Here is a 26,245-nt window from a genome sequence, read left to right on the forward strand (position 1 = left end):
GAAGGTACATTCTTTCACCTTTGGTGGACGTGCCCGAAGATTAAGGCATTCTGGGAAATGATCTATAATGAACTTAAAAAGGTATTTAAATATACTTTCCCTAAGAAACCAGAGGCCTTTCTCTTGGGTATTGTCGGACAGGGGGTGTTAAAGACGGACATAACTTTCTTTTTGTACGCTACAACAGCAGCTAGAATACTTATTGCGAAGTACTGGAAGACACAAGAACTACCCACACTGGAAGAATGGCAGATGAAGGTGATAGACTACATGGGCCTGGCAGAAATGACGAGCAGAATCCGAAACCAGGGAAGAGAAGCAGCGCAAGAAGAATGGAAAAAGTTCAAGGACTATTTAAAGAAATATTACAAAATTAATGAAAGTTAGAATGATGTTGGATTGGAAAGTAAATGGGTACTATTAGTAAGGGTTAAGACAAGGAGAATAAGGAAGATTAGATTAAATTTAAATTAAAATAAGGGAAGATTTGCTGAGCAATTGATAAGAATTTGGAATACAGAAAGGGGAGGCATGAGGAAGTCGGGGAAGAAAGGTATAAGAAATTAAGATTCGAAATGGTACATGTTTTTTTTGTTTTGTTTTTGTTTTTGTCTGTTTATGTATTTGTTATATGTTTTGTTGTTGTTATAAAAACCTTTAATAAAAAATCATTTAAAAAAATAAATAAAATAAAATTACTAAGAATTTCTACAAAGAGATTCATGCAAAGACTGAGACTTTCCTAACAGTTTCAAAGGTCTGACGATCTTAAAACAAAAGCACACTACCTTGTTCCTAAGGAGCGGATCTGCTCCTGCTTCTATGAGTAGTGCTACTGCTTTAGCGCTGCCCCCAAGAACAGCTGCATGGAGAGCTGATGTTCCATTCTAGTATAAACAAAAACATAAAATATATCTATATGCAGATGATATTGCTAATAATAATAACTTTTAAATCTCAGGTCTCTTAACAGTAATGCAGGAAGGGTTCTGGCGGAGTCGGTAGCAGTCTTTCCCAACCACTTCCAACAGATGGGTGGGCATAAGAAGACTTTAACCCACCTGAGTTTGAGACATGGCATATGTTAGGCTTCCGCAAACTCAGCCCTCCAGATGTTTCTGGCCTACAACTCCCACGATCCCTAGCTAGCAGGACCAGTGGTCAGGGATGATGGGAATTGTAGCCTCAAAACATCTGGAGGGCCGAGTCTGAGGAAGCCTGGCATATGTAATAGGGAAAAGACCCAGGACCCTGCTCTGATTTATATTAATATCTCTATATTAGAAAAATATTTGAAATAACTTAGGATTTTGAGTCAAACTGAGCAATCTTCTGTGAGAGTCCCACTGAAATTAGTGAGAGCTCCCACAGCATCCAAGAGAACTATGGTTCTGAGCATCCTAAATATTTTCTTAGTACTTGCCTTCAATAAACCAAGCGTAGGAGAGAATTTAAGCAATTCCTCTATAACATCACTATATCCTTTGTTCGCAGCTTTAAGTAAAGCAGTTGTGCCATCCTACAACAGAAAGGAGGAGAGAGAAGAAACATGAATTGAAGATGACCATTTGTCCTGTTTTAGACTTGTCCTTGTATAGAATTCATAAGGGAAGGGTCCTCCCATTCATTATAACCCATTTAGAACATGTTATTTCTCCCATAAGCAGGCTTTGAGTGTCCTTACTGTACATGAAGCCCTTACTGCATGTAGCAGCAGTGCTTTTATGACATCCATACCCTAGGTTTGCAGATTTCAATGTTTAAAAATATTGTCATTGAAACATTCCTAGACTGTGATCCTATAGTCACTTAATCTAGGAATAGGTCCTATTGAACTGAGCTAGCATCGCCACTCAGCAAACTGAAGCAATTGGCTCAGGTGGTGAGGCTGGTTAACCTGGGCTTGCCTTCCCTGGTATAGCATGACATGCTTGCTGCCATCAAAAGCCCTCCGCCTCCTCGCTCCCTGCCTCTCTCAAGAAAGGTTCAGGGACAAAGCATTCCTTGGAGTAAAGCATTCTAGGAGCGATGGCTGAGACTCCCTGTGCCCCTGCTGCAGTTTACTACCTAAAATTATTCGGAAAAGGTTTAGAATTACTGTACAATTTCCCTCTAAATAGGGCTTCGGCAGCAGCAAACCATAGCAGTGCCAGCATGCCCAGAACGCTTCTGTCAGAGCTGCCCAAGGTCCCAGCTCACAAACATTGAAATCTGCAAACCTAGGGTATGGATGTCATAAAAGCACTGCTGCTACATGCAGTAAGGGCTTCATGTACAGTAAGGACACTCAAAGCTGCTTCGTAGTTAAGTACAAAAGTCTTTATTGAAGTTCAGTTTCACTTCCAGAGCCGCAGTGCGCAGCTCTACGTCTCAACTGTCAGACTGTTGATGCTCCGTCTGAGTCTCCTCCCCCCTGACACCAATTTAAGATCCTAGCCTTACTCCACCTCTTCCTCAGTTCCTTCCGCCTCTGGTTCCGCCTGGCCGTTGGGGTCTCGCCCTTTCTAGACTCTTCTGACGCTGAGTCCCCTGAGCCTTCCCCCTCCCTCCGGCGGGCTTTAGGAGCTGGTTCCCCATCCAGGTCTCCTGCTGTTCCCCGCGCCTGTACATTTGAACTTGGCGCGCGCGCCCAGCCGGTCACTTTTCTCCTGACCGTTTCACTGCTGCTGCTGTCACTGCTTCCCCCTCTGGGGGGGCTAGCTGCAACTGACCTCCCCTCCGTTGGAGGCGTGGTCAGCCCTGACTCACTCTCTCTCCCCGCTGGAGGAGACACTGGCCCTGACACATGTGACTCTTCCCCCCCACTACGCTCTGGTGGGGAAACTGGTCCCAATCCCCCACTGCTGCTTTGGGGTTCCCCTCTGGCTCCTTGTTTCTGGTGCGTCCCCCCTGGGACCCCCCTTGCCCTGACCATAGGCGCCCCCTTCTGGGAATCTTCTGATTCGCTGGAGAAGCTCATGGAATCTCTCGGGCCACTGTCATACTCCCCTACGCTGCCCTCGGATTCTTCCCCTTCGCTCTCCCATTCCTCTCTCCCCAGTGCTCCTGCTCCTGATTCCCTGACAGCTTCACTCAAGGTAGGACCTTGGAGCGGGGAGGTGGAGGGCCTTGCCACTGCTTAAGCAGCAGCAAAATAAATATTAAGTAAGACTAAAGAGGAGAAAGGGAGAATTGCTACTACCTTTTCCTTCTTTTTATGGAACCAGCTCTGCTTGCAATTGGGCAGCCACCCTGTTGACACCAGGATTGTTACAAGGCAACATTGAGTCTGGGGCGAATATGGTGTTTCCCCTGGTGCATCTACACAGCCTCAATTTTGCCACTGCTGCTTTACCCTGTACAGGTAAGCTGTAGCAATGCTGGTGTCAGGAGGGCAGTCTGCAGCTCTCCCCCCACCACAATGGCTGCTATGACCAAAGGAACGGCACGCACATTGCATTTATAGATGTACAACTAAGTGGTTTTAAGGACATACCTAAAAATGTGAAATTCACAAATGAACACATCACACAGATACATAAACTAGGAAGTCATTTCCCACCCTTTTCCTGTGATTGTCATTTGTTTTAACTGTTTTTAATTCTAAAATTGTAATCCACCCGGGACCTGCTGGTGCATAATAAAAGTAATAATAATGGCGAAGAGTTGGTGGTTTACTAAACAAGAATAATCCTAATCTATTATATTCTACTCATTTGAGTGAACTGTATGTCCAGTGGGCTTTACTTTATTTTGAACAGCAGACCCTTATGAAATCTATCAGTTACCACAGAAGGCTAGTGCTCAAGAAAAAGAACTCTACTGGGCATGCAACATTTGATAAGAGGTTCTTTAGATACAGATTATCCTTGATCTTAAACTGAGCCTCCAAAATGCGTCAGCCCTCAAACTTGCCTTCAATGCCAAGGCCATGCTGTGTAATCTATTGAGAAATAACAAACAACCAAGTGGATCTGAGCGCTACATCTTTGTCACTACTGACCTACCAAATTTTTCTTAGTAACATGGCAGACAGTGACAGGGACCACTCAGAGATAGAGGTTAACTGTTTAATTTACACTTTTATTACCAAGAGGAAAGGGATTGGCTTTTTTCTTAAGTATGTTTCTGTGTTCTGGTTTTGTAAAACATCTCCAACTTGGAAACAGAAGAAGCTGTTCCTTCTGTTGTAAAATGCCCCTTGCAATGAGACATAATTGAGAGGGATGCTAGCCAACCTATTCTGCAGTGCTGACTGCCACAGCACACCAATGATATATTCTAGAATATGGGTGGGAAACATGTAGCCCTCCATAGGTTGCTAAACACCAGCTCCCATAATTTCTGATGACTGGCCATGCTGGTTGAAGCTAATGGGAGGTGGACTCCAACAACATACAGGCTCCCTACTCCTGTCCACCATATCACAGAGAACTGTTGACTCCTTGTCCTCTAATATAAAGCCCCCAAAACAAAAGGCAGCTACTCACACTCCTTGTAGCATCTCGTTCTGCTCCTCGGAGCAGCATCACTCGCACTACCTCACTGTGACCCATCTGAGAGGCTATCCACAATGGAGCTGTCCCATCCTTTAAGAAGAAGACGAAATAACATGCAAAACAGGACCCATCAGTTTGATACAGGCAGCACGCTGAACAGCTCTGGCAGCTCACCACAAGATTCTGGCTGGAACTCAAGGACAAAATGAACTTGAATCCTTGATGAAAACCTGTTTTCCCCTGGAGAAGGGACATCGTGTTCAGCTCAGCATTCAGGGAATGCAAACAGGCAAACAGAATCTATATATTTCAGCATGTCCTTGTGGCTGAATAAAAGTTTGAACAGTGCAAATGAAATGTTCAATAACTTAATAAGATGAAAACAGTATGCTGTATAACAAACAGTATTTTCTCTATTTTAAACGCCTTAATTATTATCAGATGCTATACCAAAGCTTAAGAAGCAGGAAGTACTGGTTCCTCCTAAAGCTTAACGCAGACAAGAGTCTATTTTGTTTGTTATCAGGTCATGAAGTGTAGTTCTGTATTCTTTTGAAGGACTCTTTTTAAACAAAAATAAACAGTTTAAACAGTGCTGAAGTGGAAAAACAAGGCTGAGGGAGAGGAGCTTCTTGAGTTTTACTTCCTGTGCCCAATTCAGTTTACAAAAGCCTTGCATCTTCTTCTTTTTTAAAAAACCCAAACAGTTTTGCAACCATAGAATATATAATTCTGCTGAGATAAGAAATGAGCTTCTTTATACCTGTAGCTTATACAGGATGCAAATTTAAAACTCTGTACAGTGGTACCTCAGGTTAAGTACTTAATTCATTCCAGAGGTCCGTTCTTAACCTGAAACTGTTCTTAACCTGAAGCACCACTTTAGCTAATGGGGCCTCCTGCTGCTGCCGCACCGCCACCACGCGATTTCTGTTCTCATCCTGAAGCAAAGTTCTTAACCCGAGGTACTATTTCTGGGTTAGCGGAGTCTGTAACCTGAAGCGTATGTAACCCAAGGTACCACTGTATTTCAGAAAGGAAATTGCTCTTTGTTTTCTACTAGTGACCATGCTGTGCAGCAGTTAAATTTTGTGGTTAGCTTTTGTATGTTCTCAACCATGGGTTGGAAAAAATATTGGTTTGTGGATGGTGTCACCAAGGTTTCTTGAATATCAAATGGTAGAACTGGAGAAGGTTTGAAATGCTTATTTCTTGATATGTTCAGTGATGAGGAATGCAGAGAGAAGAAATGCCATGGTGCACCTATAGCAGCAAAAGCAAACACCTTCATCTGCCCCACCTGCAATAAAACATGTCTCTGCAGCCACAGCATTCACTGTAACTCTCCAGCTGTTTGACTTTACCCACAAAGCCACACTCTTCCACTGTTTTCTGAGACAGACTGATGCCGGCAAATATGAATACAAAGAAAAAATGCAAAGGCTTTCATGGACCTTAGTGGGAACCAAACAAGGCACTTAGGATGCAGTCCTGTACACAATTATCCAGGACTAAGTCCCATTGAATAGATATGTATAGGACTGCAGCATTTATTATCTTATCTCATTTCCTGTAAACACTCAGTCTGGAAGTTAACAGCTAGCAAAATTGAGGCAGGTAATTAAGTTCAGTGTCACAAGGTGTCAGTGTTTCCTCGAACTAGTAACCTTAGAAGACTCAACTGCAGTAAACCTGTTAGTTCAGGCCATAACCTTCTGAGTCAACAGTAGATCTGCCAACTGAGGAGGTGACAGGGTTACTTGTGGACTAGATTGCTTTGGGCCCTGTTTATCCAATAGTATAAGTAGTATCCAATAAAAAGGTCTCATAATAAACAATTACTTTTTGTTGGAAGCAACTGGAACCATGTGGATAGGCTGGTGCAAAATGAAAAGAGCATAATGATAGCAGCAGAAATTCCAAAAACACATGAGGAACAAGGCAATAAATAGTGCATACAGTTCTGGTTCCCTTGCCTCAAAAAGGATACTGTGGAACTGGAAAAAGTTCAGATACAGTCAATCAAAGTGAGGCTTAATGTTAAAGAGATTCAATAATGGCAAAAGAAAGAAATTTCTTCACACAGTGCAAATTTAAACTACGCAATTCATTTCCACAAGATTTAGAGGGCTTTCAAGAAGAGTAGACAAATGAATGGAGAACAAGGCTATCAGTGGTTACCAGCCACAATGGCTATGTTCTAACGCCACTTGCGGAGGCAGTATGGTTCAGTGGTTGGAACCTGCAGGAGAACAGAGTGCTGTTGCGCTTAGGTCCAGCTTGTAAATTTCTCATGGGGAATTGGTTGGCCTGTGAGAACAGGATGCTGGATGAGATAGGCCTTTGGCCTGATCCAGGAGGGTTCTTCTTATAGCAATAAGGAAACACAGGATGCTAACAAGATTTTTACACATCCTATAGTTAATTGTGGCTTTGTGTGCCTGGAAATACCAAATGAGAAGCCATGTCACTTGAGTTCATGCTTGTTATCAGCAACCTGTGAATGTAAATGCTTAAGGAACCTACTTACCCAGAACCTGCAATTTCCCGCATGTACACCTTCATCTACTCTTGGTAGAAAATAACCTCTGATGCAATATAGTTCAGTCAGTAGGTGGCTCTGGACTTCAGCCGGATTTCTGTGGCACTGGGCATTTCCTGTTAGTAGGGATCCTCTTTGAACCCAAGGGCTACAGTCCCTCATGGGGAACCTTCCTTGGTCCCCATGCCAGTGGTGGGCAGGGCCAAAGCCAAAAATGGGTGGGGAAATGTTACATCCCAGAGCCCTGAAAGTGAAGAGGCTTTTTCGCATGTATACGCCCAGAAGCTTCCATGCTCAAGCAACAGGCATATTATCCACAGTTGACAGGCAACTGTCAAAGGCCCAGCCGGGCAAAGGCACTCATGATGGGCACAGAAAAGGGTCAGTGAAAAGGTGCAGCCTGAGCAGGGAGCATGGCTTAGGGCCAGGCAAAGCCCAGGAGGACCACATATGGTCCACATGCCTGAGGTTTTCCACCCCTTGTAGCTATTCTGGTCTTGTTGGGGAGAGAGAACAAATTTCTTGCCTAACTTTCTGACTTTTGTGTCCTCTAAGGATTCCATGGCACACATATCTCCTTCAACTGTTCCATGGGACAGATTCAAGGAAATACCTATAATCTAAGTAAGAATGCATAACCAGAAATGCCAAGTATTAGAGGAAGTTAAACTACAACCTCGGCAGTCTGTATAGAAAACCCAACAGCAGCACATGTATCCAAATTTGATCAAATATTAACTTCCATATCAAAGGCACACCAATAACTGGAATGTAGTCAGCACCAAGGCACAGCTGGTTAGTCTTAGCACATGAACAGATGAAGGGGGAAATCTAGGCAGTATCAATCTTAAAAATAAATAAGGGAGGGTAACAAACATTGTCTGTGTCTTAACAATGCTGAACATTACCTGCCTTGGCTGGTTGACCTTTGCTCCAGAAGACAGCAATAGCCGAATTAAATCCAGGTAACCACCTTGCGCAGCCAGGAAAAGGGAAGTAGCTCCGTCCTTAATTTTTTAAATAAAATATTTAATTAGCTTTTAAGCTGGCAAAAAAAGATTTCTTAACAGAACCACTGAACTCTTCCTTTCCTCCATTAGCCCACAAGCATAGCAAGACTGCTTATATACTGAAGTATCTTTTTCATAACTACGTTTCCGCAGCATTGATGAATGCAAAAAGCAAGCTTGCTCTTTAATTAGTCTGCTTCCAGTCTTTCATGTAATCAATTTAAAGATTAAACAATAAACCCTGGTGCTTTCTGAGTAATGGTTCCAGCAAATGTGCATTTAAAGTCTGCCTCTTGAGGGACTTCCGGGTTGGCGCCATCGCCGAATGGCGGACTCCCTCCGAGCTCCGGAGGGAGTCTGCTCGGCAGGGGCTGGGTTCTACCGCACCGGCGATGCGGGGACCCTTAGAAACCACGGCCACGGAGGCCGTGGACATGGAGACTCGGCTTGCACCGTTAGCGCCCTCCCGACTCGTGAAGGAGCCTTTTTAAAGGCTACGGATCGGGTGCCGGGGAGAAGCGTGGTGCCTTGAGTTCTCTGCTTCCCCTGCTGAGCGAAGCCGCATGCCATTCGGCGGAGAGCGCTGACTTCTTCCATTGAAAATTCGGACTTTTCAACAACAACCCGTGAGTAAATTTGGAAATCGGGTTCAAAAGGAGGAAAAAAAAAATTTTTTTTTTCGAATTGGATACGAGCGGGGGGGATCCAAAAAGGAAGTCAGTCCCCTCCCTATTGTAAACTTTCCAAAACAAGGACGGGGAAACCAAGACCCAAAAAGGCTTGCATTGCTGATAAAAATCCAAAATTTCACGATGGGGAACTACAAGAACTGTGCTGGAGGAGGAACTGGAGAAGGGAAACGCAACCCCCCCCCCTGGGAACCGGGGTGACTGAAGAGAGAGCCTGGTGAAAGGAGTCGGAGATCTTGACAGCTGTCACAATAGCTGTCAAAGTCGAAAAGCGGAGTGGATTTTATTATGAGAACTTGGCTGGTTAAATTTGATACAATTTGCTACAACTTGTTAAAATTTGGATACAAAATGGCGAATATGGATAACAAATTGACTTTTGGATTAGAGGAAACAAAGATACAACAATCCCCCTTGAGGAGTTTCGGGACATTACAAGGATTGGGAAAGTGGAAAAACACCAATGGAACTTTACAGGACTGGTTATCTTCTGGGAAAGCTGCAAAACGGAAATAACATCTCGTCTTCAGGGTGTTTTCTTTTTTGTTTTTTTAAAGGAGACAATAGATTTTTCTATTGAAGAAAGGAAGGGACTGAACGTAAGGTTTTGCCCCTGAATAACAACCATCCCTGCAGACTTACCAAACTTTCGAACTACAACGTTTTAGCAGCGGAACAAAGGGAAATCAGACTACAACCTGGAAAGAACAATGGAGGGAGTTCTATTACAGTTTTATTAAAGACTGAAGTTAAAGTTTTGAAAAATAATGATAATAATAATAATTTTGATTTTCAAAAAAATTTATTTTTAATTTTAAAAAAGAAAAAGCCAGCAAGGAGTTGGGGAAAAGTTGTGATTTATGGTCTTAAGAATTCCAGGCAGACACCAGGGGTTGATGGTCAGGGGGAAATTAAACCGGGGACAGGGGGGGGAGAACTAAAACTCCAAAGGCTTGCCAACTTGGTTATTTTTTGCTGAATTGGTCTATTATTCATTATATTTTTTTTATTCTCTACCTTTTCTGTTTCTATTATCTGGGGTGCTTCTTTTATTAAAAAATGGAAATTGTGGAATGACATGGGGTGGGTCTTGGGGAAAGAACACTGGGTTTTTTTTTTTCTTTTTTTTTACTGTAAAACAAATTAAGTTTCAATTTGAATGGGGAACTTGTTTGGCCAACAATATGAAAGGGGAATATGGTAGGGGTGGGGGAAGGGGGGAGTCCCGTAAAGTGATATTTTTTGTATTTTTGAAAAATTTTAATAAATATTATTTAAAAAAAAAAAAAATAAAGTCTGCCTCTTGTGGAAGTCCTTTGTGAGTGCTGCTGAGCAACAGAAGCTGATCAGATTTTTGGTTTTAAGAACAACTTCATTTCAATCATTGCTTTAAAGTACATTACATATTTCATATCCTATCCAAAAGTGCTATTTGAAGCAGCACACATGCTTCTCCTACGACCAGGTGGGCAGCAGCAACAGCAGGTGGGAAAGGAGAATCTCTACCACCCTCTCCCCTGCTACCACCCACCAACTCGCAGGAGAAGTACGTGAGATGCTTCAAACAGCGCTTAAAGGCAGTCCCCACATTCCAGTTCCAGCATGGAGGGCTGCCTTTAAGTGCTTCTCAAAAGAGCTGTTTGAAGTAGCTGCCCCTTTCCTGGGCTTGGGTGAACAAGAGAACTCTCTGCAGGGAAACTTCACAAAAGGCAGTTTCCATTATTCCCAATCTCCATGTGCAATATTAAACATGTACAGCTTATAATTTTGCCTTCTCATTCTGTGTAATGTGTAGAATGGCTCAAAGTGTAAGGAGGAGCTGGCATACTGGGCATGCTTTGAATTTTCCACCAACTCCTTTCCAGCACGTAAAGTAGCACAGAAACACCAGTTCCAGAGCATTCTGCTTTCTCATTAACAGAAAAAATGAATCCCGGAAAGGTTTCCTTAAACCTTGAACATTCCAGGGGAAAGGGAGGGTCAGAATGGCTGAAGGCCAACTCCAAGTATACTCACATAAAGCTGATCGTGAACATTGGCACCGTGCTTCAGCAATGTTTCCACCACTCTCATGTGCCCGTACTGACACGCAGCTAACAGAGCAGTGCCTCCATCCTGCAAAGGGGTGGGGGAGTAAAAAGAAAGCACAAAATAGACATAAGTGAAGGAGAAAAGACAAAGGCTATAGAATACCACCTATGTCTTGCATTTCAATACGATACAATAGCAGCAATGCAGAAATCAAACAGAAGTTCTGCAGATAATGCCAGGGGAAGCTGCTGGCAGTGGCAGAATTTAAACCAGAGCTTTCCCAACTTTTCATGTTGGTGACACACTTTTTAGATATGCATAATTTCACGACACTGTTAATTCATTTTTGCATCATTTCGCAACGCAGTAATTCAGTTTTACTATCAAGTCAGAGTTTAACTAACCCCTTTCCATCCCCTGGAGGAGCGTGGGGAGCGTTCTCATGACACACCTACGTACTGTAGCCGACACACTAACGTGTCACAACATTTAAGCCCTGGCCTTGGAACAAGAACTTTGGGAGGAATAAGTGTATCTTGTTGAGGGCTTAAGTAAATATTAAAAGAATCACAGAACTGTAGAGTTGGAAGCAACCCTGTTTAGTTCACAATGAATGAACAACACATAATTCCCATATACAGTACCTAAAACGTGAAATTCTGAACAAGGCTTTTTCTGATAACTTGTCCACACTATATTACTTCAAACAGCTGTCACTTGTAGTTTCCAGCAACATTCCCCATCCAAGGATTTGATATCCAGGGTCTCTTCAAACAGGAAAGCACTTTTCTTCTTTCTTCCAGCATGAACTTGGCTTTCTTCTTCTTGGACTTTAATGGTCTTGCTGCAAAGCCACAGGCCCTATTATACTGGCTATGACATTATGACTTCTTAATTACAGTCATTCATGAAGTTTAGCATCTACACCCTCCCTGTGGAAAGCCCTCCCTTCAGATGTCAAGGAAATAAACAACTATCAGACTTTTAGAAGACACCTGAAGGCAGCTCTATTTAGAGAAGTTTTTAAGGACTGATGTTTTTATTATGGTTTTAGTTATGTTGTAAGCCACCCAGTTGCTGAGGAAACCCAGCCAGAAGAGCAGGGTATAAATAACAAACACACCCCTAAACATTTTGTGAATCTAAGTTTGAGGGGCAGTATTTCAATACTGTATGAGTAGGAAAATGAGAGTATCCCTAAACATTTTTTTAAGAAAAAGCAGCACTGATTACAGCAGACTTCCATACAATCACTAGCACTGGATCCCAACATTTTTTTGTTCCAAAAGTCAGCCCTCACCCCTGCCAACATGTTAGCTCAGTTGGTTAAAGTGTGGTGCTGATAACGCCAAGATCACAGATTTGATCCCTGTACTGGCCTATTCCTGCATTGCAGTCAGTTAGACTAGATGATCCTCAGGGTCCCTTCCAACTCTACAATTCTATGGGATGTCATGTAAAACAAAACTGTGTCAGTCTCTTGAAGTAAGGCCTGCCCTTTCACACATCATGCATTTGGGAACTGGGAGGCACAATTAAAAGAGAAAGCAAGTTGAAGGAAGTGAGCCATCCTGCCTCCTGGTTGTCTATTTCCAGGACATCTCCTTCCTTTTTTACTTTTTCTCTTAGCAGGGCTTTTGAAGCCTGGCTGAGGGAAAAGTGACATTATGGACGGGGCAGATGTAAAAGAGGTAAGAAGTGGGACGGGGGGTTATTTATTTAACACATTTTAATCCAGCGCTCCAGCTGCAAAGCCTCAAAGCATGGTTTGCAGATGAATTTTACAAAGAGGATATTCCATGCAAACATGACACAAAAGGAAAAAAGCATGGGGGGGGGGGAAGTAAAAACACTCTTAAAGTTGGCTGAGATGGAAACGGTTCAGCTGGTCTGTCAGCAATGGAAAGGGCTGTTTTGACCCATTTCTACCAAGTTCCCACAGGTGAAGGCTGTTAGTTGTAGCACCACGGAGAGCTGCCAGTGAACAACTTGCTCCCACAGAGGTATTGAGGTCTGTAACAAGTCCACTTTAAAAAAGAAACAGACCATCTTCTGGACAGGAAGCTGGTACTGAAAAGTGTGAAATGAACAAACGATTAACTGGAAAATGTATAAAACACCCTGCAGGCAAATCAGGATGAATGCTCATTCCTACACTTAAGACATTTCTCTACTCCTCCTCATCTAAAAAGTAATGACAAGCACTGCTTCCTAGGGAAGGTGTTTCACATTCCTCATCACTTTTTTGTACTGGATGCAGTTGTTTATGTTAACTCTGGAACAATTTTGGCTACATCTGCAGGGAATTAGAAGCTGTCTCTGGCAAATACGCTGGAAATTCCGAGAAATGAAAACCATCCTGGCACAATTGCACATCAGCAAATCAAAGCAGAGACTTTTGCATAATGCTGGCGTTACACATGCGAGGTCTTTTCAAACCAGAAAAGCCAAGGCAGAAATCATATTGCTGATGCTGTGCATTTCACGTCAATAATGACAATGGGTTTCAGCTACTGCAAAATGCTTTCTTTCTTTTTTTAACAAACCAACATGCAGTGCAATGTGCTACAAAGAGCTGTGCATGCTCTCTAATTTTTCTGGTTCTCTGCTGCAGTCCCGTCCCCCCCGCGCCCCCACATGCACATCCCAATAACACTACTTCGGAATATTGCCATCGCCGTGTTACTGTGCAATCTGGAAGGAAAGCAAAAGCCAATCTCTCCTGACTACCTAGCCAGCCACATGAATGCAGAAGGCTACATCCTTATGTACACCACTTAAGACCTTGAGTAATTAAGCGGTATATAAATAGCAAAAATACTGTGCATGCCTTAACGTGAGAGAGTGCTCCCTTTCACTCTCCCTCTCTCTCACTGGCACTGGCTGACTTATTATAGATTTTCATATTACATTAAGTTCTGAAAAGAAATACGCATAATTCTCATCTCTCTTGCTTTTGATCTTCTAGGGCAAACGTTTGCAAGGGGGAACTCATGCATGTCCTCTGTGCAGAGTTCGATAAATTTCCTGCTTTTACATTAGATCTGGACTCTAAACTGTGGCTAACCTTAACTAGTTTGCTGAAACAAGCCAGCTTCATAATTATGATCATCCACAATTTGAGAGGTTTGGATGACACAACAAGCTGTGGTTAATAAGAGGGGGGGGGTGAAGAAAAAGCTTCCAAACTCCTCCTTGCACTGCAGCAGAGCCAAAGGCTTAGCTAGGCTCATTCTCATCATGCTAAATTATTGTGTGATGTTCCAGCTGGGCCAATGCCTCAGCTTTGGTTGCCTACATGTATGAAATAAATAAAAAACAAGGTGAGGGAAAGAACTCCAGAAGTAAATAATTGTAACAAAACAAGGTCAACACGGATTTGTGCACTAGGCTGGAATATTGTCATTCTGTAGTATGCAGCTAAGTTTTACTCTGAGAACCACTGAAATTAACAGACATGACTAAGTTAGGTCCATTAATTTTAATGAGTCTACTCTAAGTAAAACTTAATTGGATACCACCCTTGTTTCCGAGACTAACGCAGCCACAGACTCTTAAGTCCCATAAAACTAAGGACAGGAACTGGTGTTTCAGTTCTGTGGATCTGTCCTTCCTTAGCACTCTTAAGATCTCTTCCAAATCTGTGCACTTCCGTGCTTTGTTTGCTTCCGTTCAGTTAAATTCAGTGAGAAATTGTTTTAACAGGTGGCCAACGGCAAAATTGATGGGAAAATTGCCCTACATTCAACTCTTCCCTAATATGAAGAATATAGCGCAAGAGTAGAAAAGATGAAGGTGAGACGAGTGCATTTTGCATGAGCCATAGGTGATTTCATGCTAGCACAAAGAAACAGATTTCGCCTAAAGCAGTTGTGCAGGTGGCATTGACTACAGAAAGGAGTCAGTTCTTTCACAATTCAGGCCACGGTCATCTGACAGCCTAAAGCACATGAGTTATTTAGTCTTATCTTGGCAGGTATACAGTAGCTACTCCTGTCATGTTAAACATGAAATGACAGCATCTTTTCAAGAAAATCCAGCTGCCTGAGTGCCTGCAGCTGTAAATTCCATACAACTTGACTTCCAAGCAGAGTGGCCTCTTTCTGTCTTTCTTTTTTTCCATTTTAGATATTGCTTCTTGACTTCACACCACTGGGTAGCATAAAAGAGACAACCAATCTGGTCAGCTCTGGTTCTGCCCTTTTGCAACGGAAAGAGTAAAAATTATTAGGAAATGGAGCAGCACTTATACAATGAAAATGGAGTAGTAAAAGCCTGAGCCGAGCGTATGTCCTGCCAGAGAACTGTGTGGCAAGAAGCAAAATTATATCATGGGCCTCTCGCTTGCTCTCCATGCCAAATCCCTGCCTGCCAAAATTCATCATCATGTTAAAGCCAAGCACAATCTCTTACTTTGGTTTTAAATTCTGTGGAGGCTCCATACTCAAATAGAAACTTCACGATATCGTTGTGACCTTGTTGTGCAGCAAAGAACAGGGCAGTGGCACCAGACTGAAAAAGAGAAACGTAAAGCCCATGGATTAGGTATGTAAGTACATTTCATTTAATCTACATAACAATGTCTTTTAAAACCTTATTTTAAAGTTGGTAATGCTTGAAATGTGCAAATCCAAATTCTCCTATCTAGCAGCAGCTGCCCTTCAGTTAAAACATTCCCACATGATTCTATTCTGGAAGATTCCAGGACAGCCTTCACCAACCATTGTGCCCTCCAGTTGTATTGGACTACAACTCCCATCACTCCCAGCCAACACTTAAAAAAAAATAATTAAACTTTCAAAATGAGTAACAAAGCCGAAATTCAAGATACTACTTTTCATAGCTTGGGGATAGAAGAACTGAGAAAACAACCTGTTAAATTTCTGTAACACAGCTGTGAGGGAAAAGGAAGGCAGCAGCCTAGTATACACATAATGTTAAACCATGGTTTAGTTAGTGCTATGTGCACATGACGACTTGGGTTGCACGCTTCCCCCTCACTTTTTCTCCTCCTGCATGGCAGTGGGGAGAGCTTCTGAAGCCAGTTTCATAACCCATTATTTGATGTTGTATTATAACCATTCTAGAGTTTGTTTTAAACCACAATCCCAAGAGTTTGGATTTGATATCCTGCTTTATCACTACCCCAAGGAGTCTCAAGGCGGCTAACAATCTCCTTTCCCTTCCTCCTCCACAACAAACACTCTGTGAGGTGAGTGAGGCTGAGAGACTTCAGAGGAGTGTGACTAGCCCAAGGTCACCCAGCAGCTGCATGTGGAGGAGCGGGGAAGCGAACCTGGTTCACCAGATTACGAGTCCACCGCTCTTAACCACTACACCACACTGGCTCTAGGAACAAATACATTAAACCGTTTACCAAGTGGTTAGCTACAAAAGCATGCATGCAACCATATGGCAAACAGGTCATCTGTACATCAAACGGGATACACTAAAATAAGTTTAGCGAGATCTGTTGCTATGCCTTCCCCTTGTTGAAGGAACACTTCAAACGAGATTCTCAGAGTTAGGTCAAGTGGACATGCTAGCTTTATTCTCCTAGGTCTCTTTATCAGATGCTTAAGTACACTGAGATAATGGAGCTGCTCACATACATTAAGGGCTTTGTTGGATGAAAGCCTCATACCAGACCAGCAACTTCTAAAGCAATTCTAACCTTCTTTAAATTCATCTAGGAAAACTCCTATTATCCACCAGTAGATCTGGTAATGTTGCAATTTGCAAATGTCATCAAAGGGACCACTATCCTAATTTTAGGTAACCAAGACAGGTATACACACATATTTTGCAAAAAGATGAGAATTGTGTCATCCTTTAGACATATACCTGTTTTCTGTTATCAGGAAAAAATGACTCCAGGCTCCTGGTGCACTATCAAGATGCTAAGTTTTTGAATAATTCTAACGCAGGCCTAGACAGACCACTTATTTGCTACTGGAGGGAATTCTGATATCACCAAATCAAGCTTGCCACTCCTTCTTCTCATAAGGTATCTGTGCATTTAATATCTGCATGACAGATAAAAATTTAATGTATGAAGCCTTTCCCAGTGCTGAGATGCCTTGATAAGGAAATCTCCACCTGTTGCATTTCTGCCTGTCATAGGTAAAGGTAAAGGGACCCCTGACCATTAGGTCCACTTGTGACCGACTCTGGAGTTGCGGTGCTCATCTCGCTTTATTGGCCGAGGGAGCCGGCGTACAGCTTCCGGGTCATGTGGCCAGCATGACTAAGCCACTTCTGGCAAACCAGAGCAGTGCACGGAAATGCGTTTTATCTTCCCGCTGGAGCGGTACCTATTTATCTACTTGCACTTTGACGTGCTTTCAAACTGCTAGGTTGGCAGGAGCTGGGACTGAGCAACGGGAGCTCACCCCGTCGCAGGGATTCGAACCGCCGACCTTCTGATTGGCAAGTCCTAGGCTCTGTGGTTGAACCCACAGTGCCACCTACATCCCTACAGCTGTGCAAAACAGAGGAGCCCTACCATGGAAAAGGTGGCAACTTTCACTGGTGATTAACTTTCTCTCTGAGTTTAAAAAGCAACAGTGAGAGCTGCAATTAAAAGCTGTGCATAGAAACAGGATATGTTAAAATGAGGATGTGGTTGTCACTATATCCTGTAGTCCTTTTGAGACAGGCACTTAAAAGGCTGTTAGGAAAGAAGTTGATTAAAATGCTATAATGATGGAGGGGGGTTAGAAGCACCATCCTGGGAGAATTGCAACCTCCAATTGTCAGGCCAAGTCTGAGTTGAACTACACTGCTTGCTGTTTAATGGCAAATGATGTCTCCTGCTTGTACAGAAGCCAGATAAGAGGCTGACAACCCTACAGAAAGAGATTGATATCCTGGTTGCAAGTAACCAAGGAAATTCAAAATATCAACTCCACTATTCTGACTCATTTCTGTGTTCTGTCATCAGTCAAAGATACTGGCCGTGTTTACACAATTTAATCCTGGCTTAATTGGCTAGGTTATGTATGACCTTCATGCACCTCCAGCTACCCTCTTTGCTCTTGCTAGCTCCCCACAAGCGAAGAAATAAACCAGGAAGCTGCAGTTAATCCGAGTTTCCTATTAAGTGCAAACTGGGGTCTTAAGGTGGATTCCAAACAAGCCAAGATTCAAAAGCCAACTTTAAATTAAATGAAAGTTGACTTCCTAATCCTCTTCTTTAGAAGCCATCAATGTGTTCCTGGCTTATATGAAATGGAAATCTATGGTTAATTTGAGCTTCCTGGCTTGCTTTTTGTGGTTTTTTTTTGCATAGGGACTGTATACAAGTACACAACGCATACCATGGCTTATTACATCAGGAACTGATCGTACTAACTAGGGCATTGTGATATCCTATTGCTCATCTTTGGGGGCCCTTAGCGGTATCTACTAACCAGGACCCAAACTTGCTGACCGCATATATGTCTTTCATTGCGTACAGCCACAAGTTCTCACAATAAAATAGGTCTTGAATCTTGCATTTTGGCCTAGTCTTTCTTGCAATCCCTTTTAAAATTAAGAATTCTACCGTACCTCTCTCTGAAGGTTGATATCAGCTCCTTGCAGCACCAATTCTCGAACGCATTCTTTGTGACCATAGTACGATGCTACCATAAGCGTTGTTGAACCAAGCTGGGCATAAAGAAATACAAACTAATTATCTTAAAAATAGGATAGAAAGCCATGCAAACCTGAAGGCTGTATATAATTTCTCTGCACCTGCTCAATAGAGAAGGGAAGGCCTTTTGGCACACGCAAAATGCTTTGTGACCCCTGCTGAGTAACTATTGAAAGTTCCCATACTTTGAGCACAAGAGGATGCTAGGGTTTGTGGCTTCTGTGCAAAATGAATCCCAGCACTCCAGATCAGCGAGTCTTGATTTTCTGCCGAAATATGCTAGAGGGTTTGCAAACTGTTGGAAGGTGTGCAAACTGCTTTTTAAGAAAAATAAAAGCGCAAGGGGAGTAACTGCCATGTAATGTGTTGTTTGACTCCTGCTTTTGAGCACACTCAATATGAAGAAAATAATGCATTCATGTCAAGTCTCCCCACTCTCCCGCTAGACCAGATTATGCAAACAGATGCAAATCATCTGTTCCTGTCATGCACAAAGTCCTTACACTGTCTTTGCAGTCCACATCCACACGCCCACTGTTCAATAGCAGCTGGAGAAGTGCCAAGTTTCCTTTCCTTGCAGCCCAAAACGCAGCATTTGCAAGTGGTGTCTCCTTCTGTTAACAAAACCAAAATGCAACAAAAATCAGATTATTCTGTACAAACGTGGGGATATCTGTGAATTCTTGCTAGTTAGGGATCTTTTTTCTTCTTTCCTGGCAAGGGACCTTTGCTTTTAACAGTGCATGTTCTCTGCTTTGTTTTCTTAAGTGGTTAACAGAAACACAGCTGTTCCGCAAAGGAAAGCTGGTTTCCACCCATTTGACTCTCGAAGAACACCTTCTTACCCTGTGGGTATTGGGCCTACACACTAATGCAAGCATAGAGTCATTATTTTATGCTCTAGAACATCGCTTTCCAAACTGTGTGTCGTGACACGTTAGTGTATCGGCTGCAGTGTGTAGGTGTGTCACGTGAACGCTCCCCAGGATCCTCCTGGGCCTGGAAAGGGGTTAGTATAACCTCTAGTTTGATAGTAAAACTGACTGTCGTGAAATGATGCAAAACTGAATTGCTGTGTCACGAAATTATGCATGTCTAAAAAGCGTGTCACCAACATGAAAAGTTTGGAAAGCTCTGCTCTAGAAAGACCACACATAGCACACCAACCTGGCTCACCCTTGGTCACCCTTGGTCACAAAAGGGTGGATAAGATATGCATCAGAACAGAAAGGGATCAGACCACTGTGAAACAAGCACACAAGAATAGTTTTTAGGGCAAAACCCTATATTCACTATACAGCAGCTAAAGGTAAAGGTACCCCTGACCGTTAGGTCCAGTCGCGAATGACTCTGGGGTTGCGGCGCTCATCTCGCTTTATTGGCTGAGGGAGCCGGCGTACAGCTTCTGAGTCATGTGGCCTGCATGACTAAACCGCTTCTGGCAAACCAGTGCAGCACACGGAAACGCCGTTTACCTTCCTTCCGGAGCGGTACCTATTTATCTACTTGCACTTTGACGTGCTTTTGAACTGCTAGGTGGGCAGGAGTAGGGACCGAGCAACGGGAGCTCACCCTGTTGCGGGGCTTCGAACCGCCGACCTTCTGATCAGCAAGCCCTAGGCTCTGTGGTTTAACCCACAGAACCATCTGTGTCCTTCATACAGCAGCTAAGGGGGCATAAAATCTGGCAGAACCAACACCCTGGTTTGCTAAAAGAACACAAGCTACGTTGTCATGCTGGTGGAATGGCTAAAATGAGGCAGAGTCATAGTTAGCCATGTGGCAACATAGAGAAGGAACAATGCAATTCCACCGCACCCTGTATGCCTCAAGACCATGGCCACGAATTCCAAAGGGCTGGGCTTTAAATATTCAGATAATCATTCAGTGCAGTGACTCAGTTAAAATGTTTTAATCAATTATAAAGTTGTTGCTTGTGAATCACAAAACAGATTAGATGTTTTAAAGATTACAATTACAATACATGGCAGGTGTCACCTTAGAAGAGGAAACCCTCTTTTTCTTCTACACAGGAGGGAATGCTTCTTCTAAAATGAAGCTGGATGTGACACATGTGCATCTTTTCCAAAAACAGAGACGGGGTGGGGGGTTTCTATTGTTTTACTCCTATACAAATTTATGTCGATTTTAATCAACCAACCAACCAAAAATAATAAAATTATATCTGGGTAAAAGCTTAACAAAGGGCATAAGGAAAAGATAGATCCTCTCCAGATGACATAACTGTTGTTTTTAGGGGAATGTTGAGATGTTGCCCATTTCCTGAGGAAAATCCAACTACTCTGTCTCTGGAAAAGCTTATTTTCTCTGAATTCAAACTACTATGCCATTCCCTACAAAAAGCTTCGTATCTTTCTGTCATTGTGCTTGTTTTTTCTTCTTCTTTGGAAGCTTGTGCACTTTAGCTTTCCAGCACTCCAATAATAAGCGCTCATAAAAACACACAATCATACAAATGAACAAAATGTTCTGCAGTAAGATGCAGGTTGAAGAAAAATATTAAATATTTGCAAACAGCATCAAACTTGAAAGTATCTGTTTAAAGAAACAAGAATACAGTGGTACCTCAGGTTAAGTACTTAATTCGTTCTGGAGGTCCATTCTTAACCTGAAACTGTTCTTAACCTGAAGCACCACTTTAGCTAATGGGGCCTCCTGCTGCTGCCGCGCTACCAGAGCACAATTTCTGTTCTCATCCTGAAGCAAAGTTCTTAACCCAAGGTAATATTTCTGGGTTAGCGGAGTCTGTAACCTGAAGCGTATGTAACCCGAGGTACCACTGTACATGAACTGCATAATATAGAGACCAATGAGCACACTTTCAGGTGAAGATTTCTGTTTATCAATTGTCACCTGTTTTCTGATGAGTTATAATCCTCCTCTCTTTTATGTACTTGGGTGAATTATGTGGATTTAGGCTTCTTACTGCAATCCTTGAAGTCCGGCCTATCTTAATTTATTACCACCCTAGTACGATAACACGCTCTCTCTGACTAAACAGCATAACCAAGTAGGAACAACTGACAAGCATCACCTTCGTTTTTCAGAACTATTACTCAGAATTTCCAGCTAAAAGGATCAAGTAACAAGGAGCGGGACAGATCCCTGCCTGAGACATGGGAGAGCCACTGCCAGCCAGTGGAGAAACTATTGGTGGAAATGTCCCAGGGATCTCACTCAGATAGGGAATCCTATAGCCAGTACACATGTCGACAGCATGGGGCAAGGCTATGCAGTGCAACACTTTCAACTTGTTTTTTCAATCTGTGACTGGGGGCAGGAAGTTTGACAGCACCCCCTTGTATAACACAGCCTCAAATTTCATACAATATAATAGTGAGCAAAAGTGGGGGTGGGCAGACATAAACGGTACAAGAGAGAGGGCCTTTTTGGTTGTGGCATGTAAAATATACAATGCTCTGTGGAGGGAGGCAAGCTTGGCTCCTTGTTCCTTGCATTCTGGTCAATGGCAGAAGCCAACTTGTTTCAGCAGGTGCTTGGCTGCACGCAAACTGAAATTATTATAATCCACAGTTCATTACTTTAATTGCTATGTTAAAACTATTATTTTTTCAGTCTGTGTTGGTTTTGCTGTGAGCTGCCTTGAGACTTCCTGAATTACTTCTGAGGCAAAAAGTATCAGGAATATTAATAATAAATACACAAATAATGCAGCGCAAACTCTTTTCTCTATACAGCATCCTCGGACATGTTATGTCTGCGTTGTGAAGAAAACGCCTCCTCCAACACTGCTCCACACAGGGCATGTTTCTGATGCTAGGTCTCACCCGCCACACAGCACGTGCAATAGTTAGCAGGAGAAAAGCGGAGTGCTTTTGTGCATGGACAGAGAGCTTTTCCCTCACCACTCAACATGGCCAGCCTTCGCACATCTGGGATTAGTGGGTGAAAGGCTTCATCCTGAAGTGGACGGCACCACTTCTTGGCACCGCTCAGTTTAAAACACACACACACACACACACACACAGCAGCTCAGTCTCAAACCGAGCCTGAAAATGAATGCCTCGCCCACACTCCACATGCTTAACCTTTCAACACTCCCCCACCCCAATCGCCGTTTAATAAAAAGTAAACATTGCTTTAGCCAGCCACCTGGTTCCCGCCAGCTGCATTGGCGCTTAGAGGGAAAGAGAGGAGCCCAGCTTGCCCCGCAAAGCCAAAGGCAGCCGCTGAGCCAGGCCTGCCATGGCATCTGCAGTGATAACAGGTCACAGCCGCAGGAGCACTTGGAAGAGGATGAAGAAGCCGAACAGCAGCGCGGCTGGGAAAAAGCTTACCTTGAAGGACATGGTGAGATCCCCAAAGCGGTTCATGCCTGCCAAACCCAGCGAAGCCGCATCGCTTCCCCAGCAGCACTTCCTTCCCAGGCCTTCCCCGGCGTCGGCACGACAGCGATCATTGGCTCGCCTTGCGGAGCCGCTGGAGCAGAGCTGGCTGCAGGGCTGCAGGCGGCGGCGGCAGCAGCAGCAGCAGCAGCACCGCGCCCGAGCCGGCGTCTGAGTAAGAGCCGCGGCAGTTTGCCAGCCAGCCAGGCAGCAGCAGCAGCAGCACGAGGCCTGCTCTCCTTCGCAGCTTGCACGCTCTGCCCTCTCATCGTTGCCCCCTCGGAGAATTCCCTCGCCCGCTTAGGTTACACCGCAAGCGGCTGACCTAGCAACTATGGTGAATTGATATGCAGCCGGGCGTTGAGAAGCGCGTGCTCGTGCTGGGCGTCGCACGTTGCAGCAGCACTTTGCAAGCGAGAGATTTGGCTCTGCGCCTAAATGAGGGTAGACAGAAGGAAGGCCAAAAAAAAAGTGCAAGGAGGCCTACTGGCCGTGGTGTGTGCACGTGCAAATTTCACTTGTGTGAGCTGATCAATACTTTTATTAGGATTTCTTGAAAAGGCTGAAAAAAGGTTACTTCTTCGAGAGCTTTGAGTCCTGAAGCACGGGGGAAATTCTGCCTGAAAGTGTAGCCACACACCCTCCCCAGGCAGACAAGCTGTATTAAGGATTCCAGGAATATTGGGGAAGGTAGTTTGTTAAGAGTGCTGGGAATTGTATACAAACTACAGTTCCCAGGATACTTGGCCTGTCCGCCCAATCAGGGTTTTCCGAAACTTGCCTAGAAATAGACCTTCAGTAGGCGTGGCTTGAAGGGCCTCAGCTTCTTTACCACCAAACTTGGGTCTCCAGCTGCTTTTGGACTACAACTCCCATCACCCCTAGCTAGCAAAGATGATGGGAACTGTAGTCCACAAAACCAGCTGGAGACCCAAGTTTGGTGGTAAAAAAGCTGAGGCCCTTCAAGCCACGCCCACTGAAGGTCTGTTCTAGGCAGAGCCAAGACGTAAAACTTCATTATTTTTACAGTCAGAGCCACCATCTAACAATAACTCCAATCCATGCCCATGGAATGCAACATAAATGGTACTAAGAAACAGACCAACTTTGTATTTGGTCGTCCTATCCAATGCAGTTTGCAGCTGACTCCTCTAACTGTAACAGCATGCAAACCATGCTTTGAAAAGCTTCGCTTGCTTATTTCTGGAAAAGAGGCCCATCTTATTTTCTAAGCACCTGGGCCAGGGCCGGATTTAGATGAAGAGGGGCTCTAGGCTACTCCACTTGTGAGGCCCGTCCCCATCCCCCACCCTCACAACTAGAAGAAAATGGAAGAGTGTTATAAACAAAATTGAGTGAACCCAAGGATGATGACAGGTATTTAAAATTCTACAATTCACAATTTCTCCTCTAAAGGACATGAGATAATATTGTTAAATACCATGCTGATTTAAAAAAATGCATAAAATTAACACTGAAAATTTTTGCAATAACTGAACTTTGTAAACCTTTTGTGGCCAGGGCAGGCCTGGAACTAATTCCCATGTCTTGTTCCTCTCTAAGGAATCAAGTTCAGCCTTCATGGCATTTAACCATGGCTCAGCATCCTCTGAAGTTAAACTTTGGACCTCTTGGAAACCTGAAGGTTCAACTCACCATTTTGCCTTCAGAGTATTCCATACAATCACAGATCCACTACTTTGTGCTGCAGTATAAATTCAGAGACACAAATCCTCACAATTTGTATATGCACTATCTGATTACAGCTTTCATCCATGCTAGAAAGTGTGCTATACAAATAATATATTCAATCCAATGGTGTAAAAAGAATGGAGAGCTAAGACATAAAACCTCATGACTTTTACAACTGGAGCATTAGTAACTCAATTCTATACCCATGGATTGCACAATAAAAAACAACTAGCTTGGAACAGCTATGATGCTAAAACACAGATCTGAAATGCCAACTTCCATAGATCCTGATTTTTACAGTTAGATGCCCCAGACCGACGGCCTAATAACATCCTTGCCTACAGACTGCACTGTAAAAATAGATCCAGTTTTTCATTGTGCCACTGTGGAATGAAGGCATATAGCCACTGATGTTCATCCTCCAGACTTTTACATGCTGATACCCCAAACTGAGTGCCTATGTTCTCTGCTCATGGAGTGTATTGTGAGATTTCATTATGTTATATATTTGCCTTGGAGTATATGCATGTAAATACACATTTAACAACAACGGCTTGTAAGAACAACAAAAAACTATGAAGCTCTTTGGCAGTGCCACAAGATACTAGATCCGTAATTTAATATTATTATTTATTAATTACCCACCCTTCACCCTAAGGTGCCAGGGCAGGTTACAACATTAAAACACAATATTAAAAACAGTTTAAAACAACTTACAATTTGTGTTTCTTATATTGTAATTTAATGTTGTGAACCGCCCTGAGATCTATGGATAAAGGGCAATACACAAATATAATAAAGAATGAGAATAATAAGGTGGGTCTTAAAAATATATGCATGCATGAATCTGCAGGCCCTGGGATTTAACATCTAGAGACAAAAGAAGCAACATGAAGACTGAGAACTCTTAACGCGTGCATGCGCACACTGACATTTTAAAAATGGTGTCCTGTGGTGAGTAATGCCATGCCCTTTCATTAACTTTTGCTTCCTCTTTAGTTAATTGAATTCTGGGCACTCTTCTCTCCAGAAAAGCAGCAAAGAGTGTTAGAAATACCTTATGAAAATCACTCATCTCTTACAAACTCAAAGTAAAACAGCTTTTGAAGCGTGCTTTAAATTATTTACAAGCATATTAAATACTTTCCCCAGAGCGTGTAGCTATACATGCAGTTTTAACTCAAGGAGATTCCACTGCGGTCCACAGCAGAATGCTGCAGTGTGAAATGTGTAGCAGCCACTCAGCATTTTCTGTCATTGTTATCTCGTCAACAGGTAACTTATCAGTGGGATAATCTCTTCATTCCATACCTAAACATCTCTGCACAAGACATTTAAAGCAGTATCATACTCCTTTAAACAGTCATGGCTTCCTTCAAACAGGGAACTGTAGTTTTTAAGTATGTTGAGAGATTTTAGGAGACTTTTATTGCCATCATAGAGTTACAGTTTTTAGAGTGCTTTAACAATCCACTTCTAGAGGAAGTCTGAGAACTGCAGCTCTCTGTACTGTATAGTGCAGATAGGGCCTTATTCTGTATTGATTGGTTGTCATATTGATGGACTGCATTTACAGCTTTTCCTTCTGATCAAACAGGAACGTGCCTTCTGGCTTTGTGCATCACCAGACCTGGATACTTGATGGTAAATGTACATGAACTAAAATCAATAAATGAGTGACCTATCATGTTAATTTCCCCCCTGCTATACTGTAGATGTTGTGGATGTGGTCTCTTCCAACTCTATGATTCTATGATATATGGCATTAACTAGCTGCCAATAGCATTCTGCACGAAATAG

General features: G+C 43.1%; 1 protein-coding gene across 3 annotated transcripts in view; it reads right to left on the reverse strand.

Annotated features, from left to right (window-relative positions):
* Positions 1–23,097, reverse strand: part of ANKRD29 (ankyrin repeat domain 29) — a 29,601-nt gene extending 6,504 nt beyond the window's left edge. Inside the window, exons 1-9 of one of the 3 annotated variants that reach the window (XM_083623621.1) lie at positions 22,706–23,097; positions 18,890–19,000; positions 18,302–18,400; positions 15,164–15,262; positions 10,736–10,834; positions 7,929–8,027; positions 4,470–4,568; positions 1,424–1,519; positions 789–887 (exon numbers count right to left, since the gene is read on the reverse strand). In XM_083623621.1, the coding sequence (XP_083479747.1) occupies positions 789–887; positions 1,424–1,519; positions 4,470–4,568; positions 7,929–8,027; positions 10,736–10,834; positions 15,164–15,262; positions 18,302–18,400; positions 18,890–19,000; positions 22,706–22,741 (837 nt within the window). In that variant the 5' untranslated portion in view covers positions 22,742–23,097. Of the gene's footprint in view, positions 1–788; positions 888–1,423; positions 1,520–4,469; positions 4,719–7,008; positions 7,437–7,928; positions 8,028–10,735; positions 10,835–15,163; positions 15,263–18,301; positions 18,401–18,889; positions 19,001–22,705 lie in introns of those variants that run through there. The other 2 variants (XM_083623620.1, XM_083623622.1) reach the window with 2 other exon arrangements.
* Positions 23,098–26,245: the final 3,148 nt, after the last annotated feature.

The sequence above is a fragment of the Podarcis filfolensis genome (genome assembly GCF_964270895.1).
Source record: "Podarcis filfolensis genome assembly, chromosome: 7".
Taxonomy (NCBI): domain Eukaryota; kingdom Metazoa; phylum Chordata; class Lepidosauria; order Squamata; family Lacertidae; genus Podarcis; species Podarcis filfolensis.